Source organism: Pithys albifrons, chromosome Z (genome assembly GCF_047495875.1).
Source record: "Pithys albifrons albifrons isolate INPA30051 chromosome Z, PitAlb_v1, whole genome shotgun sequence".
In the NCBI taxonomy this organism is placed as follows: Eukaryota; Metazoa; Chordata; class Aves; order Passeriformes; family Thamnophilidae; genus Pithys; species Pithys albifrons.
In genome coordinates, this window is record NC_092497.1 from 65814068 (window position 1) to 65833507 (window position 19440).

The following is a 19440-nucleotide window of genomic DNA, read 5'->3' on the forward strand; positions in this document are numbered from 1 at the left end:
TTATGATATCGCTGATGTTTCATACAGACTAATGAAGATGATATATACTGTTTTCTCTCTGTTAATTGTTTACAAGTTTATGGTAGCAAAATAGGATCTCATTTTAAGAGGATTTGAACTAGTTTTTGTCAAATCAGAATGAAACAGGAAGTTGATAGTATGAATTAAAGTAGCCCTGATATACCAGGTGTTGAATTTGGGATTATGTTGGAGCAAACAATTCCACTACATTAATGGTGGCATATATGAAGCTTTGTTTGAGTGGAAATAGTTTTCTTTTTCAGGGTGATCATGTTATCTTTTTGTTAATGAGGATTGGAGGTACACTAACTGCAACTCTATTGCTGTTTGTACAATGGCACGTCCGGAACCTTAGAACAGGTGTCCCTTCCCTAACAGAGAGTGATGGTCAGAGGTTAAATCTGATGTGATTTAGTGATGCACCATGTAAGTGTTTATGATGTATGAGTTTTGCCACTTTTCAAACCAGCAGGACCCAGTGCAGATCTAGAAATACTAGCTTAATTATTTTATGTACTCAGTGGGGGATATCCACCTCCATCTTTGGGTTTTTAAGGTAATATTGCTCAGTCAAGACTTTTAGAATCTCAGAGATGACAAAGAAAACCCGCAATTCTTGGCCTCCCCTTGCACACTCTGTCCTTCTACTTCCACTAAAGCAAAGCAAAACTGAACTCCTCACACTTCAAAATCCTTGTAGGTTATTTGCTTTTTTATTTCTGGGGGTAGAGTACATATAGGTCATATTCTCAGACTGTTCTATGTAAACAGAAGTAGACAACTGTGGAAAGCCCAAGCTGAATTTTTCCTATATTCAACTGTATTATGGAACCTATTTGTTTGTGTGAGGAAGAAATATTGCAGTCCTTTAAGTTTGAACAGTAAATTTTGTGTGCATTGTAGTGACATCATCTTTTTTGCTTAAATCACAGTTAATGCATCTCTTGCTGTTTTTAGCCTGACAGTTACTTGCTACATATTCCTACGTTGTCTTGAGAAATTGAAATTTTGTTTTTCACTATATTTGGATATAGCTCAAAACTTTATAGATAGAAATAAACCAATGAAGTGTTTTTTAAAACAAGTCTTACCAATTGAATAATTCAGACTGCAAAAGTTTAAGAGATGTTTTCTAAGTTTTAGAAATTGATTTTAAAACAATAAGAAAAAATATCTTTTCTGTTTTGATAGTAATACAAGATTAACTTACAGAGAATTTTTCTGAAGTGTAGGATACACAGGCTCAAGTGTGAATGCAAAGAGAGTAACAACTACCAGAACTATGGAAACAGTAATTTAACTTCTAAACAGAGAGCACAATCAGAGTAGGTGTATCCAACACTTTAGGTTAAATGTGAAGGTGCAAGGGGAGAAGACCTGTTACCTGTGTAGAAGAGTATGTGTATATAAATGGGGATAAAATGGTTATAAGGTTTGCACATATTGGAGGAGGGAGGGACTATGGGAAATAAAATGTTAAAAATCCCCACAACCCCCAAAGTTCCTAATTCTATGTTTGAAACAGTGATTAAGGTAATAAACAAACAACCATTTCCAGAGCAGATAATATACTGTGGCACCCCTAGAACAAATGGGCAAAGAAATTGCCATTAGGCTTTTGTAAGTCTAGAATGACCTTTAGGCATTAAAAAAAACCTATTTTAGTCTTGCTGTTATAGAGGGTTCTAGACTTAAAAGGAAAAGAAGGGCTGAAAACAATAGAAGAAATGATAAACAAGGCACACTGATAGATTAGTTTGGTCTTTACTTGAAAAAGAAGTGTTTTGAAGACTCAGACTGTATGTAGCACAAAATAGTTACATTAGTTTTCAGTCAGATTGGCAAGTAGAAAAATAATTTTGGAACATTCTGCTGAAAATGCATGAAAAACAGTTTTCAGATGAGTTGGAGAGAAGTAGTTACACAGAAATAGTAGCCAGTGCCTTTCAGAATTAGATGTTCAACAGGAGGTTACCAGTATAGGAAAGAGGATTTAAGAGAAATGCATGTGTTGATAGCAATCTGCAATAACCTCAGCAGTACTAACGTGCAATGTTCATGGAGGAGACTGAGTGGTATAACTAAGACATCCCTGTCTAAATCTCAATGTATGTCACATTAAATTGACTAGGCAGTATTAATATGCTTAAGATCTTTGATAAATAAATATAATAAGTAAATGAGAAAGCCTTGCCTTAGATTTTCCCTTTTTCATATTTAAACTTTCAGCAGCTTGATTAATGAATTTGATCTAGGTTCCTTCCACAGAATAAACCTAACTTGCCTGACTTTGAAGAGGTTATTTTTACTGAAGGGAATTTGTAGAGGCTTCAGTGGTGTAGGTCACAGGTACAGGTCACAATCATTATTTCCAACTCTTACACTGTCTAGCTGCCTGTCATTTTGCACATGATATTTTAACATCTTCAGTCCTTATCCCAATCTGTGTTAGAAAGTGCATATTCTTTGGGACAGGAACTCTATGTTCTTTTAAAATAATACTTTACGTATTGGTCCCCACAGAGTTCAGTTCTCTAACCAGCACTCTTATTACAACAGTAATAAACATGCTCCAGTTAGCTCGGATATTTTGAACCCGTATTTACAAAAATATTTTTATTACTTAAAACACATTGACCTTCAGTTAAGTAAGATAATGCAAATGTTGCTTTTCAGTATTCATATATTTGAGCCAAACCTACAACTTCATGCTTAGTAATCATGAAAATGGAAATCTCTGTGCACACATTTGATTTCTATGCATATATTCTGAATGCACGACTTCACTGCTTCAAACTAACATTTCGTATTTTGTTGATGTGCATATAATTTAAGATTTCTGTAAAAGAAGTAAGTAGGAATCACAAGATGACTTTTTTTAAAAAGCAAACAACACTGAAACTTGCTAACTAGTCCCTGTACAGCAGAAGTCCTATGGAAACTGAGAAGGAGAAAATGAAATGAGGGAGTTACATCTCTGTAAAAACTGGATAAAAACACCTGTTTATATTTAAATTAAAAACATTGAATTTGGAAGTAAGCTACTGTCTTTTCTTCAGCTTAATGTTTGTCTTTTACTTTGTGCTTGTTAGCACAAATATTCTTGATGGGATTTCTTTGTGGAATGAACTTTTTGAGGACATTAGGATTACAATTTACTCATTTGGGATTGTTTTTCAAAGGTGGGAAATGCTCTCAGGATCTACCTGTATAATGTTTTAGAATTTTATTACTTTCTTGGAGAGATGTAATAGCAAAATTTTTAATGGGCACTTTCGTGGAATCCTGAAATGCTTGTAAAGAGAAACAGCCTAGCTAGTCTATCTTACGGACTACCACTAAATTTTGAATTAGTTATTCAAGTAATGTAATTCATTTGTGGGAGTTGCATGTTTATGAGAGATGTCCTACTTTGTTGTATAGTACTTTAAAAGTTTACATGCCAGTATTTGTGAAAATTGATTTGAGCATGGCAGAAAAGAATGAATATAATGAGTGGATCAAAAAACATGGCAATGAGCCTTTGGACAACTAAAAGTTCAAAACCAAAAACAGACCAAAAAAATACACATATAAAAATTTTCTGTTGCTGTGTTTTAAAAGTGATGCAGTTCACATGTAGAGAAGTATCTGTTTCCAAGTAAAATTATATATGCAAAGAATATTCAAAATTACACAGCCTGTTAAAGAACACTAGTATTACTACAGACTTCTTTGAAATTCTTAGTGACTTTATTGCTTAACACTTTAGAATCTGCTGAGCAGTTTTCATAGACTGTGGGCAAGTCTGTGGTATTGTTAACTTTCTGATTGGTTAATCTGCACATAGCTTTTAATCTTCAATTATGACTATTAAATAATGTAATTATAAAAAAACCGGATCTAAATTAGTGCAAATTCTTAGTGTTATAGAGTTGTAGCCTGTAGTTTTATGGGGAGTAAGTTGCACAGACTCTCAAATCTAAAAATGTCTCTATAATAGCTCTGTTTTTTTTCACTTTTCAGTAAAAAAAAAGTTATACATGATGTTTATACCAAACAATATTTAGACAGGGGAGCATCATTTTTTTGTATTAATTTTTATTTTAATTGAAGGTAACATTTTATATCTTAGAATTGTTGAGTTTGAAAGAGACCTCTAAGGTCGTTGAGTCCACTAAACCATATCCTCAAGGGCAACAACAGCCATGCATTATTTAACTCTAAATATGTATTATGTCATGGATTATGAACTGGTTTTCAGCTGTAAGGCTTTCTGATTCTAAAGCGTGTCTGCACAGTTGTCTGTGATGGAATTGCTGTAGATGAGTGAGTTGCTCCTGGTGATTTGAGGTAATACTGTCTCTATTTTGAATTGGTTGGTACATTATCTAGGAGTGCTGACTTTATCGGTTACTTAGCATGAGACAACCGTAAGCAAACATTCATTTGATCATGTGGACATAATTGAGTGGTTCTTTGAATTTTTTCCAGATTGTTTTGAACTTGCTTTGTTGCACCTGTGACATCCTGTTTTGTGTTTTTGAAATTTAAAGGTTATCCCACCAAAGGAGTGGAAGCCAAGAAAACATTATGATGATATTGAAGATTTGGTGATTCCTGCTCCAATTCAACAGATGGTCACTGGGCAGTCGGGGCTATTCACACAGTACAACATTCAGAAAAAGCCCATGACAGTGAAGGAGTTTGAGCAGTTGGCCAACAGTAATAAGTATGTATGTCTTGCGTAGAAAGACGGAGATTTATCTTCACTTATTATGACTTCATTGAATTGTGCAAGGCAACGGTGTTCTTTTTTTTTTAAAACTTCATGTCTCCTAAGATATGGAAGGGTGCCACAATGTGAATATTGTTTTAGTTTGTTATTGAAAGCATCTGATACCTTGACAGCAAGTGTCTGAAAAACATGAGACATGATGCTTTCTGTCTGCCTTTCTTCTGTCTGTTCTAAAACATGGTTATATAGAAAATAGTGAGGATGATACAGACTTACAGCTGAGTTTTAATTTGATTACACGTATTTAATTGAATTCCTAGTTATTGGAATGGCATAGTATTATATAATTCTGAAATAACCCCAGCATCTTTTTTAACTTGTCCAGAAGTTTTGCATTAATCTAAGAGAACTCCCCTGCATCTAGTGAATGTCTGGTTTTTATTACGACAAGATGAACATTTAGAAAGGCGAAAAAGTGTTTATGAAGGGCTAGGCACTGTACTGAGAAGCTTCAAATTGGTGAACATTCCAAGAAGAGGGAAGTGATAGAAGGAATTCTTCCTTATCCTTTTGGCCTCATGAAAAGCATAGATTTTACTTCAATATCTACTCAAAAGTGAGAGGAAATAGTTTCTGGAAGGTCAGTCAAAGCACCCTAGGGAGAAAAGATATTTGAATAAAGGAAGGCAGTGGAGTTGTACCATAAGAAATAATTAAAACGCTCTTGCTGATAATGCTTTGGTTAAGGTGTGTTTTGCTAAGACTTTTGTCTGCCTAAGTCTTGTATGTTTGGATTTTCTTTCCAGTTGTTAAAGTGTAGCACATTGGCAGTCCTATTGTGAAACTTCATTTCTCAGAGTTGCAGTAATGAGGGAGCAAGTTTCCTTTTCTGAGGACCTAAATATGGGAGAACAGAGGTCTGACGAAGGATCCTGAGGCGAAGCTGTTAGGAGGTGTTTCTGTGGCAGTGCGCTGTTTTTGTGTTCCCACAAGATTTTACATGAGTAACCTTCCAAAAGTATATACATAAATATATTTAAGCATGTATGTATTATGAACTTAAAATTAAGCATGTAATTATAGTATCTTGTGTTGTTATAAAGGAGGAAAAAGAAAAAATCCCTTAAATAGTTTGTTGAGATTTTGGTATCAATTTCTTGAAATATTACAGCTTTTTGAAAGGAAAAAGAGAAGAAAGTACTTGTCTTGCCTGGCAGTGTTGATGCATGGCTGACTTAGTAAGTCTGAGTTTTTCTGAGGCAGGTCTATGCAGGACTTGCATCTGTGTCTCTGGAGCTGGTAGTGAGGAAAATAGTAGGAAAATAATAAATACTTGTTACTTGCATGGATTTTCCTTGTGTCTATTTTTATGGAAGAGAAATGAGAGGAAGAGGTTCCGCCTGAGGACAGTCAGATGTGCCGATGAGCTGCAGAAGACTATTGTGTGGGTAGGTGGATGACTTACTGTAGTTATTAGGTAGGAGGTTCCATGATACAGTTAACCATGAAACTAAGAAGTCAGGACAACTAGTAATTCCTCTGTTTCAGTGAATTTGAAATAAAGCAATCTCTTAGAATTCAATTTTCAGATTCAGAAGCGTAGTCCATTGTGAACGTGGTTGTTGAAAGACAGTGATGAACCTTTGCCTACCTCTTCCTCTGCAGATACCGCACCCCAAGATACATAGATTATGAAGATCTGGAGCGTAAATACTGGAAGAACTTGACTTTTGTGGCACCAATTTATGGAGCAGATATCAATGGGAGCATTTATGATGAAGTATGCATAGCTTTTTATGAAGTTTGTCTTCCAGCCCTCTTTTAAGGGGTAGTGTACTTAGAGGATACAATCTTGCTTTATGACTGACAATCTGTCTTTTGAAATCTTTGTGTTACTCACTTTAAAGACTCCAAGCAAGGTTGAAATTAACTCTACATCTGCAAGAGTCAGACAGTTCTGTCTTTAGACAGTAGACTATTGCTACTCTTCCTCATAAGACTCGTCCCTTTCTTCACTTTGAACTCTCCAGAACTTTGAGATTGCTTCCTACTTATTTGTTTATTCACATTTTAGTTTGCATGTTTTCTGTGTACTTCTGTGAAAATTTAGATATATTTTAAATAGCTTTTACTTTAAAATGAAAAGATGAGATACTTTTATTTCTCCCTCTTTCACTGAGGAATATGTTGAATAATAGCTGTACTTATACATTTTTTGAATACCTGCACTTTCCTGGAAATGTGCTTACACTTACTGTTTACCTTTCAGTTAAAACAGACAAAATTGAAGTTTCCTAAGGAAATGAATTTTGCTGGTTACTAGTCAAGATCTCCATGGATAATAAAGGGACTCTTAACACAGATGTCATTATCCAAAGCATTACAGAATATCCATTGATATCAATTAGGCTGTACAACTATAGGAACTAGATTTTGGATTATTTCAGTAATGAAACTAACCGAAGAAATGTTAGCATTTCAAAAAAGTTCTGGGGATTTAAAAAATACAGGGCAAACTTTCATTAAAATAATGTACCATGTTTGGAATCCCTGAGTTATTTCATATTCTATGTAACTTCTCCAATCATTTAAAAAAAAAAAAAAGTATGATTTCCCCATGGCAGATGGTCTGAGGCTCTTCTGGTATTTCACATTTCTTCATGGAAGACAGATTACTTGAGAAGTGTCCAAAGATAAATATGGCCAGCCAATATGGCTGAAGGCAATTCAATTTTTGCACTGAGTTATGTGATCTTTGAAAGATAGCTATAGATGTCCTGTGGTCTATTGTTTAGAGAAAGCAGCAAGTCCAAATTATATTGTGTGTCCAAATAGGTATTTAAAAAATAATGAATAATTGAAGATTCTGATTTGGGATGTTTTGATGAAGAGACATTCTAGGTGGCTGTTGCTTTGTAGAGGCTGAAATGAGGCACAGAAAAACAATCATTGTTTCAAGAAATAGAAGCTTGCCATTTTTCTTCTCTGATTTTTTTTTCTTGATCATTGACAGATAATGCCTTATGGCATAACTTTTTACAAATGTATGCTTTGTTTTAATTGTATTTTCTTTGGTCTTTGGTATCTTAAGTATACTGTAGCATGAGCAACATTTCCAAAGAATAGAGAATGAATGCAGTAATATCCAATTTGGAAGTTCTGACTGATCAAAGAGCAGGTCAGAGATTTCCTTTTCATGGAATTGTACTCTCAATAGATTGGGAAGCTCAGGAAGGGAGGTCAAGAAAAAACGAAGGGGAAAGTGAGAAGGGCAACATTCAGATTTCCTGACTCATGCTGGGTGCATGCAAGGAAACAAAGCACTGAAAGTTGCAGAAAGTGGGGAAGAAAGCAGTAAAAGGTAGAGTAAAAAACCCTTGATGCCTTTGATAAAATGGGTATTATTTAAAAATAAATAACAAATGAGACATGTTAGTGAAAGGAATTGACATTGAGGAGTGTGAACAGACTGAGCATTTAATGTGACAACCAAATGATGGTGTACAGCCCAGTGATGTATAAAGGAAAAGAAGGAAAAAAGAAACGCCCCCTGCCAAACTGTTGGTGAGAAAGTTACAATGCCACTGGTCAAAATGTTGCCTCTCAGAGTAAGTTTGCCGTGGTTACTTTTTGGCCAGCAGATGGTGTACTTGTACAACTAATATTTTTCATGTCTTAGTGCTTGAGGATTTTGCTCAGCAAGGATCATCTTGATCCTGTTTGAAATTAAAGATTGTTCTTATGTCTTCATTCAGTTTCCTTCAGGATTGTCATTATTTGAGGAAAGTAGATGCATACAAATTGCTGACAATTTGGGCACCATATGGGAGAAAGGCAATGGTGGGATTAATTTGTCATAGCAGCCCATTTGTGAGAAACAAAACAAATGCATAATTTCTACAAAATGCATTTTATAGCAAACAATTTGTTATAGATGTTACATTTAAGAAAAATATCTGACAGTATTCTGGGTTGAAAACCATGGGGAACTTGTGAAAATGTGATTTTTATTTGTACATGGGCCATCAAAATTAGTGAGAAACACTGTTTTTTGGTAAATCCTTATTCTTCAATTTAGCAGTTTCCCAATTACATTTTCTTTTCCACTTGGTGACAATCAATTTTATATTGAGAGATCAATATCTGAAGCATGATGAAGCCTTAATTTTTACTATTTGGGTCACTTAAGTAACATTATTGTTGCTTGTGGAATCCAGCACTTTCCTGGCAGTGTGCCAGAGAGATCATAGGTCTTGCAGTATTTTTTTTTTTTAAACCAGAGAATGACAGGTTCTGAGGGTTTTGGAAGATGGGGCAAAATTACAAAGCCTGTGTTACATGGAACAGAAAAAGACCCCACAAAAGAAATGCATAAAACCCAAACAAGAACACAGCTATCAGTGCATGCTTTGAAATTTGACAACTACCATCAATGATTCAAAGTTTACCTGTGTGATATTTCAATTATTCCACAATCTCTGTTATCTATTTAAAATGTCTTTATGGTTATTTGACATATTTGAACTAGCATTGTCTTTGCAAGTAAGGAAATATTCTACAAGAACTACTGTTCTGTGAACTCCAGGGCTTTATAGAAAATAAATTTTAGGTCAAAGTTTGCTCGAAATATTACTCTCTGTTGTATGCATCTAATTGCTCTTACATTTAATTGCAGTGCTTTGTAGGATAATGACAGTGTAGATGACTCAAGAGAAAGCATAACCCCCATATGGACTGATCGAGCTACTAGCAAGGGAAAAGTCTTCCTGGTTTCATAGGGAGTTCCAAAGAAATGTGACTGATTTGAAGTTTATAATGAGTCAGGTCATAAAACCCTTCTGACTTCAGTGCTGACAATTGCATCTGCTATTCTGTAGAAAAAAGCCAAGTTTGGAAGAAGCACATGTAAATATTGCATTGTCTCACCACTCAGCTGCTGTCTTGAAGGTAGCACTTTACTTCCATTTTTCTTCTTCTGGTTTTATTTCTCCTGATAAGACAATTCCAAATGCCTACCTTCTCCCATACATAAGATGAGGGGAGTATATTTGATTAGCAGTACAAGAGTGATTGATTCAGTGGAGTTTGTAAATTAACGGTTATTTTTGCTAAATTGTAGGTACATTTCTAATGTGATACTTGCTCTAGCAACGATGTCCTTGAATTTCCTACTATATCCCTTGACAGTATCCAACTTCAGTTTTAAGCAGTACCTTGATATTTTGTGTAGAATTTGGATTCTAAACGAGTTAGGGATGGCATTTGAGTTGTAGCTAAACCTAAGGCTGTAGGAGAGCAGCAGGCATTAGTAACCCAAGAGTCTCTGGAGAGCATCAGCAACAACTTCTGACCAAAGCTGTCTGCTGGATATCTCACAAACAAGAAAGGATTTGTTGTGAATTGATGGTTGAGGGCAGCTTTGGCTGTGATGATCATGACATGTCAGGATTTAGGATCTTAAGGGGAGATATCAAGACAAAAGGCAGAACCCACAGCCTGTCACAGAAAGCAGACTCTCTTTAGTGATCTAATTGTTAGAGTCCCAGTGGATAAGGCCCCGAGGAAATAAGGGCCCAGGGAAGCTGGTTGGTGTTTCACCTTTTCTAAGCTCAAAGGTGGCCCTCCTCCCAGCAGGAAGACAAGAAGAATTGCCAGGGGTCTGCATGGATGAGCAAGGATCTTCGGACAAAACTCAAGTATTAATGGGAAATACACAGTAGCTGAAAGCAGTTTGTGAAGAATTTGGCCATTGGGAAAGACCCATATGGAGAAGTTTGTGGAGGATTGTCTGCTGTGGGAGAGACCACCATGTGGGAGCAGGGGAAGAGTGCGAGAAGCCTGCCTTCTGAGGAGGAGGAATTGGCAGAGGCAGTGTGAGATGAACAGAAAGCAACCTTCGTTCTCTGTTTCCCTGAGCTGCTTGTGTCGCAGTGGGAGATAGAGGTGGAGAGAGTGGGGGTTGGGTAGAGAATTCTGGAGTGAATTTGAGACAGGTCTACTCTTTGGTGGGTTCAAACCTGGGTCGTCAGGCCCACAGAACAGTGGTGAATGGAGTTAAATCCAGCAGGGGATCAATCACAACTAGTGTTCCCAGGGCTCAGTGTTGGAGCCAGTCTTGTTTCGCATTTTTATTGATTACCTGGACGAGGGGATTGCGGGCACCCTCACGTTAGTTTGAAGATGACACCATGCTGGGAAGAAGTGCTGCTCTGCTGGAGGGTAAGAAAGTTGTATTGAGAGGTCTGGAAAGGCTGGATTGATGGGCTGGGCTCAGTGGGCCAAGGTTCAACAAGGCCAAGCCCTGCCCTTGGGTCACAACAACTCCAGGCAGCGCTACAGGCTGGGGCCAGAGTGGCTGGAAAGCTGCCATATGGGAAATGACTTTGGGGTGCTGTTTAAGAAAAGCTGAAAATGATGCAGTAGTGTGCCCAGGTGGGCAAGAAGGCCAGTGGCATCCTGGCCTGTATCAGACATAGCTTGGCCAGCAGGACCAGGGCAGTGACTGTCCCCCTGTACTTGGTAAGGCTGCATCTCCAATCCTGTGTCCAGTTTTGGCCCCTCACTTCAAGAAGGATGTTGAGTTGTGGGGCATTTCCAGAGAAGTGCAACAAAGCTGATGAAGGTTCTGGAACATAAATCCTTTGAAGTAACAAGCAACAGGACAACAGGAAACTGCCTTAAGTTCTGGTAATGGAGAAGCTTACATAGAATTTTAGGAAGCATTTCTTCAAGGAAAGGATTATCAGTCACTGGAGCAGGCTGCCCAGGGATGCAGCTGTGTAACCGTTTCTGGCAGTGGTTGAGAGCTGGAGGTATGGTGCTTAGATACATGGTTTAGTGGTGGCCTTGGCAGAGCTTGTAATTGTTCTTGATGATCTGAAAGATCTTCTCCGACCTAAGTGATTTTGTGATTCTTCTATGTCCTTTTCCTGTGATCTACTCATAGTTGAGGTCAATACAAGCAGTCATTAAGGTGTTTGGTTCTAGCATGCATTTCCAAAGAATCTACTTGCCCACTGTTCAGAAGGGTGCTGCAGAAGCAATGGTTATAAATACTTAAAAATACTGAGCAATAAGAATAGATCCAATGAGAGAGATTGTTTGTATTTCCTGATTTGTGTTTATGGTGCAGAGGGTCTGTTTGTAGCATTTTTCTTTCTGTAGTTTAATGACTTTGAAGGCAAAGTGAAAACTTGGCAGTAATTTCATTGTATTCTTTGGTGTGAGCGAATGGTTGTTTGGAGTAAGGACTGGCTTACCAAGCACAAATTTTTCTGTAATGTTTCTCCAACTCCATTCCACTCTATCTCTTAATTAGTCTTTTTTGCTCTTCTTTATTATTTATTACACTCAGTCATAAGGGCTTTTTAATCTTGCGTGTACAACTGATATCCTGTTTGCCAGATTAATATTGAAATGAAGCCATGAGATTATCACAGGAAAAATTAAACACTGAAAAGGATTGTGTGTAATATTGTATACATACCGAAATAATGTTCATAAAAATAGAATACATCACATTCTTGGCTGATTTGTTCAAATAAAGTGCAAAGGATAGCATCACATCACTTTTGTAAGTACTTTTTTAAAAATGAAATTAATAAAAAAATCTTTGCATTTGGAGCCTATTTTATTCTTGTGTGCAGAGGTCACTGCTTACAACCCTGAATGTCACTTCTTACCAGTATACTGAGATTTAGGTTACTCTTCATGTCTTTGAGAAGACAAGGGGTCAGTTCCCTTCCAAGCTGTGCAGATGTTCAGATGAGAACTGATTGTCAAGTATCCCACTTTATCTCCATGTTGCAATAAAAGCAGATGCAAAAGCTGTTAGGAGTAATAGAAACTCTGTATAGTATTTTACAGTAAATTTGAATCATTTTGAAAATGAGTGAAAATTGGAATATTGGTCTTCTGTATAAATTGCTATTTACCTTAAAATATTTCTCTGAGGAAATACAAGGTAAGTGTAATGTGTCTAGTAATGACCATAATTGGTAAGGGGTTCAAGCCTGTTTAAAGAAAGTAAAATATGGGTTTTTCAGCTTTTTCCCAGACGCTGAATTATCTTTTACAGTTGTCAGTGATGACAAGTATTCTTCAAAGAATTTGCCATCAGAAATGTGAATAAATAGTCTCTTTACACAGTCTCTTGAAATTATTGTAATATTCAGATATTATTGTGATATTTTGAGCAGAATAGATTTGAATGTATTTTAATGTCTAAGTGTATTTGTAAGAAACTACCAGATACACCTCATGGTCAGGTAATATATGTACTGGTGTTCTAACAATGGTTATTAAGTAAAGCATAACCTGCTAAAATATACTTAATTTTGAGAAGTATTGTTATGTATTGACCTGTTAAACTGCCCTTAATACAGCAGTGATGTTTTCAGTGTACCTTGCAAACGTTAAGTCTAAAACCAGTTATATAACTACTGGAAAAGTTAGTATTTTACTTTAAAAAATCATGTAAGCATTTTAGTTAATGTTTCAGAACATTAAAAAAGAGATCTGTGAGGTAAAGTAACATATTTAATAACAATTTATGATAATTACTGCTAACAATTTAGACATAAATACAAAGTTGATTTATTAAGTTCAAGGAATGTAAATAAATAATGTGATTGTAGTGTTTTGGCCAGTTTCAGTGAACATTTCCTTTTGACCTAAGTGTACTTGTCCAAAATAGACCTTAGGAAAAGAAAATAGCTCATGTATCTTGTATGGAAGTTGTGGATTTTTTATTTGGTGTGTTTGGTATTTTGAAGCAATCTATTTGCCCTAGGATTGGTTTCCATGGGAGAATTTGCTTTTGTTTGAGGACAAACTGTTAGCGATTTTCTTGGTAACAAGTTGTGATACGTCTTAACAGAATATGAAAACATGAGATGTATTGGTAAAAAAAGAAAAATATATTCTCCTATGTATTACTTAATTCTTAGAGAAGACTAAGATTTTAGAATGTTACGGTTACTAAAAGCTTATGTGGGTGAAAGGATGTGATGGAAAGAATAATTGTTAAAAAAGCCCATGGGATGCTATTGAGTAGAAAGATAACACCTGTCAGTAGAAACCTTCAAACTGCAAATTGCTGCAGGTTTTAAGGGCATTCTGGGGAAGTACTTCTTTACTTACACTGTTTCTTGTCTACTTTTAGCCATTGTCAGAAAGAGTAGACTGATTTTTATGACGATTTGTTGTCTTTTAACCCTGTGTATGTGTCTATGCCTACACAGTTGACTCATTGCTTTTAGTTTGCTGAATTAATTTGTTTCTCCAAATGGACTGCATGATTTGTAAACAGAGACAAATTTCATGTGATTTTAAAAAAATAAAATTTGTAAATTATTTTGCAGACTTGCTGGTTAAAATTGTTTCTTCAAAGAAACTTTTTTATTTTACAGCTCTATTAACTTTGTGCTGCTGTTGCTTTTTATATTTGAAAGGTGCAGATTTTACCAGCATCTACTATTTGAGTTCATTAGTGTTTTTTCTTGATCATATTAATTTTATATTTTTTTTTAGTTTTTAAATTTCATATTCCTTCATGCTTAACCAATTCATCAAAACCAAGGCTTCCCATTTTAAAAGAAGGATTAAAGCTGCTTTTGAATAGAATTAATTTTGTGGACATCCTTTACTCCATTGTAAAATTCCAGATAGCTTAGAAATAGTGCTTCTTATTAAGGGAAATAGTCACACAACAGGCAGTCAGAAGTGCTTGTTCAATGAGAAGTCTGAACTTCATATAGACATTACCTTCTTATGTATCAGTTCTAGTTGCTGCATACTTAACATGCTTGACATAAAAATCTCAAAAATGAGGAAATAAAAACTGAGAGTATTAAATTTTCATTACTTCCTGCTTTAACCTATATTCTTACTTCTCCAGCTGCCCAGCTATTGAATGTCATCACGTTACTTTAATCAGGTGCACCAGGACTGCAGTCTGCTGTCAATTCAGTCCTCAATGAGTAAGGTTTCCAGAACTGTAGGTTCAGTGATGGGCGGTGGGCAGAGTAGTGTACGGTGAAGGGTGTGCTTAGAGGCTGTCTTCCCTAGAAAATTTACCTTTGTTGAGTTTTTAATAGTTTTGATTATATTGTTTTTGTGACTGCCTGAGCATCAGCTAATGTCTTCCCTAGAGGTGCTAATAATTGCTGTTACAATTAAGTCTAATCTTTTTCTCCTCAGTTTTGTAGCTTTGATCTTGGTCATACTGTCTCTTATATGCTGTATGACCTGAAATTGAAATTGCACTTTGTGGCTGAATCTGAAATACAAAAAACCATACATGCATTGCTTTCAGAATGACTTGTAATATACAGATTTTATTTAAGGAAACAAATCCCAGGAAATCAGTAGATTTCTTCTGCAGTGCATCATTATGATTAGAAATACATCTGAAATGATGTAATAATTTTGGTTTTATACTTTTCAGAGAAATGATAAATTTATGCATGTCAAATAAATTTTTGAATAATTTTCCATATTATTTTGTATTACTTGGTAAGTAATAAAAAAACATAGGTCCAGTGAAATCTAGTGGCTTCCAGATATCAACTCATCAAAGATTTAGTCTGTAGCTATTACTTCAATTGTGTGTGATGTTTTAATCCATGTTAGAGTTGATAGTGTGCTAAGTGTAAACTAGATACAAACTTCCTTACATTCTCTGTTCTGAATATCTAAAGCTTATAACCTGATCTAAAACTTACTAGGGTCAAGAGACTTTTTCTTCAAGTAACTTCAACTGTCTTCTCAAGTGCTTGCAAATTTGTATGAACATAGAGTCTTTTGAAAGGCTAGATCAGGTGTGTATCTTTTGACTGAGACTGTTATATAAAGCTGCATTGCTTTATAAACTTATTAATGTACTTATTATGTATCTTTTTCAGGGTATTGAAGAATGGAATATTGCCCATCTTAATACAATATTGGATGTTGTAGGAGAAGAGTGTGGAATTTCTATCGAGGGTGTAAATACCCCATATCTATATTTTGGCATGTGGAAAACAACATTTGCATGGCACACTGAAGACATGGATCTCTACAGTATTAATTATCTCCATTTCGGGGAACCAAAGTCATGGCAAGTTTAAATTTTTATGAAAGCTAATACCTCTTTCAGCTGACTAAACCAAGCAGATGGGGTACAATTGCTTCGTAATGGTAAACTTTACTGAAAAGATAAGGTAGTAGTTTTCTGAGGCTTTTTTTAAGTTCAGTACTATGAAATATGTGATATTGGTAATGAATATCACACCAATGCAGTCTTTGATTTTAAAAGATAAATATGTACATAAGGAGTTCAACAAAAAAATATTTTAAGTGTTCAATATGGGAAGCTTAATGGCTTGGGAACCCCAAGACTGTTTGAGGAACTTCTGAAAGAACTCTTTGAAACCCGTTCCTTTGGGGAATGCATAACATGTTTTATGTTAAACATGCACTTAATTGCTTCTATGAATCAGAATCATTCTCTAATGTGAACTCAGTAGAACCAGTAGGAGGTAAGAGTCGGTGTTAAGGGTACTCCCTGCATATGAAACTACTGCTGTCCTTTCTCCGTAATCTTAGATTTTTGTTTGAACTGCCTTAATATACAAATTGGTTTTATATTATATGTCTCCATGGTGATATACATGTATCCAAAGTATACATGAACACTGCTTTCCATTTGATCATAATGTTTTTTTTTCTCAAAACACCTGTGAAGAGAACATGAAATCATTAGAAAGATATATAAAATATGTTTTCCTTATTTTGAGTCTGGGAGTTTCTAGTCATCCAAACCTGGATGGAAAAATTGTTGCTGGTAACTCAATAAAACATTATTGATTATTTTTATACCCATACAAAATACAAATATCTATGTAACATTATGTATTTCCCCTGTAAGGCTGATAAATTGGTTAGATGCTACTTCTTAGGTAATTGCTTTAAGTTTACCTGCTTTTCTTATACAGTGGATCTCTTGACTTAGGGCAGAGAAGGTGAATACAACATATTGTAATAATGCAGGTCCATGTTTTGAATTGCTAAATGTGAAATTGCTGCTTTGATAGAATTAGACACACTAAGAAAGTTTTAGCCATAAGATCAGTATTTTTGATAAAAATCAATGTAAAAATAGGTGATTCCAAAATGTTTTTAGATGATAGGACAAATTTAGCTCATACAATGATTGCATAGATTTTATTTTATCTCAGGAATTTAAAAAGTGCTATTTGAGGAAAATACCACTGCATTTTGAGAACTTCCAAGTAGTAGAGGCATTTACTTAAACTCTGAAGTCCTTAGACATAATGGAAAGAATTTGGGAAAACTTCTTTAAGTATTTGAAGGAGGCATGAATTGATAATAGGATAAATGCTTTTCTAGTTTACGGATGCTTGTTTACATTTATGAGTGAACAGAATCATTAAACACTGACCTCTTCATCCTTTGGAGAAATAGCAGTGGATATGAATTAATTTTCTGGATCCCATTGGCCCATATTTTTAAGCAATGCAGCACTGTAAAGAAGTTAAATGACAGACAGCTAAAGATTTATTTGAGTTACACATGTGCCTTTACTGGAGGAATGCTGCAATAATTTATGCTAAAGCTGTTCATTTATCAGTAAAATGTATCTTGTGTTAATGTGATATTAGTATAATATTTTATTCCAGTGAAGCATGAGCTGAATCGTAGGATACAGATAGTAAAGATCTGCTCTTAAATTTGAACTGATTTGTCAAATACTTACTTAGTGAATCCAAGTAACCTGACATGTACAGCAGTTTTCTAATTCTACAGGGTAGACATGTAGTTTTTCAAGACAGCCATGTTGGTCATATGGAGAGCTAACATGCAGCCTGTTTTCTCTGAATTGTGAAAGGACAACCCCTTCTACCTGAGAGCCACAATGAGAACTTGTGGATAGCAGCTAAGTCTAACTGCTGTGGCAGTCATTATGGAATTGAAGCTTTCTCCAGTGTTTAGGCATAGATTAACTTTTCTTTCTTCTTATGCTCTGCACTTCAACATCCAAGAGGTTTGCAAAGAAGTCTGTAGTTTTATATTATATATACTGATTCCTTCCTTAACTGCCTCATATGAAAGACAAGGGAAAAGTATGTCCTATAAATATTTGCAAAAGCAGGATTATGTCTGTGAATGTATTTATGTATATATTTGTGAATACATATGTTAATTTTATAGATTTTTTTCGTTTAACTGGCAAAGTAGTGCTAAAGAGAAGAAGTTGAAGGAGAGAAAACTTGAATTTGGAGGCTTTGAAACAGAATAATATGAGGGCAGAAGAGAGTGGTGTAAAGTGAGAAAAGATTTGCTGGAAAGTAGAGGAGAGATAATTAAAATTACTTGCCATTAGGCAGAACCTTTACTGCAATTTCCCTTTGCATTTTTTTCTGAAGGGAAAGAATTCTTGAAGGTGGTGCCTAATTTTACATCATAGTTTCTTAGAAAAAGTCTTGTGAGCAAGGCAAACCACTGGTATCATTGATGATCTCGATATATTAATTCAGTCATTTCTTGAGATGATACATTTTGTAATGGTATCTGCCAACTAATTATTAGTATTAAAAGTTTCTTCACTCTGACATTTGTTAAGTATTTTCTTCTGTTGTAATTATTGTTTTGGGGGTATAGGCACTGATTAAAGAGAATTTATTTTTGTTTTGTGTAACAGTTTGGAGCATTTTGTCATGTTACACTATTCAACTCCTCTTGGAAACTTGCAGGCACAAAGTAATTATTTTCATGGTATTATGGGTATTTCAAATACAGTAATAATTTGACTTTATTAAAAATTATTTTGAAGGACGGTAAAGACGTGTAAAGAATATATTATTTTACTTTAGAAAGTAGTATTTTAAAAAATTGTCCTCATTTTGTTCCTCTTTTATATCTGATGGTGGAGGCCTGAATTCTTTTCTGCATGAAGAACCAGCATTTTTCACTTTCTGTTGAGAGGAGCACAGTATAAACTTGTAGTATAATACAACAATAATTTATGTAATTTATGTATCAATTTGTGTGTTTTCTGTGACCTTCCATCTGGTCTTCACTCTCTAGCTCTTCCAAAGACTGGAAATGACAAGACACAATACATTATGTTAAAAACCCCTCTTATTTAGTAATGTATTTCATATATCACAGAATGCCTTGCAGGGCTGGTCAGTCATAAAAGAAATGGGAGTATATACTACAGAAAGAGAAGATGATTCCATCTTTGTGAAAATGTCAAGAGATCATATTGTTGAAGAGAGGATGATTAGAAAGCCAAAATTAGATGGAGTTAGGAGAGTGAGATTGGACCCCACAATTTATCTAGGTTGTAAGAGGAAATGGATTTGTGGTGACACCAAGAATAAAGCAGTGATTTAGGTTCAAGAATTCTCTTCATAATTTCAGTGGGTATAGGATAGTGACAATCTGATCTCAGGTTGCGTAAAATTTATATCATGAGCAACATTACAGTCACCTAGATTGTGATGTCTAGAATGTCATTTTAAGGCTTTGCCAGTGTAGAATGTGTACCAACACCTTTGCGTCTTCCTTAATGAAGTGGAAAAATCAGGAACTATAAATAGTTACTTTGTGGGTTGTGGAATTCTTTACAGTGTGATGTAATGTGAAGGTTTTCAGATTTTGAATCCCAGAAGCAGAGGAGATAGTAATGGTGTTCT

The 19440-nt window shown here is 35.3% G+C and overlaps 1 protein-coding gene across 3 annotated transcripts in view; it reads left to right on the forward strand.

The window, feature by feature from the left end:
* Positions 1-19440, forward strand: part of KDM4C (lysine demethylase 4C) — a 259388-nt gene that overhangs the window by 17770 nt on the left and 222178 nt on the right. For all 3 annotated transcript variants that reach the window (XM_071580703.1, XM_071580705.1, XM_071580704.1), the window contains 3 exons: positions 4557-4732; positions 6404-6518; positions 15643-15836. In XM_071580703.1, the coding sequence (XP_071436804.1) occupies positions 4557-4732; positions 6404-6518; positions 15643-15836 (485 nt within the window). The remainder of the gene's footprint in view (positions 1-4556; positions 4733-6403; positions 6519-15642; positions 15837-19440) is intronic.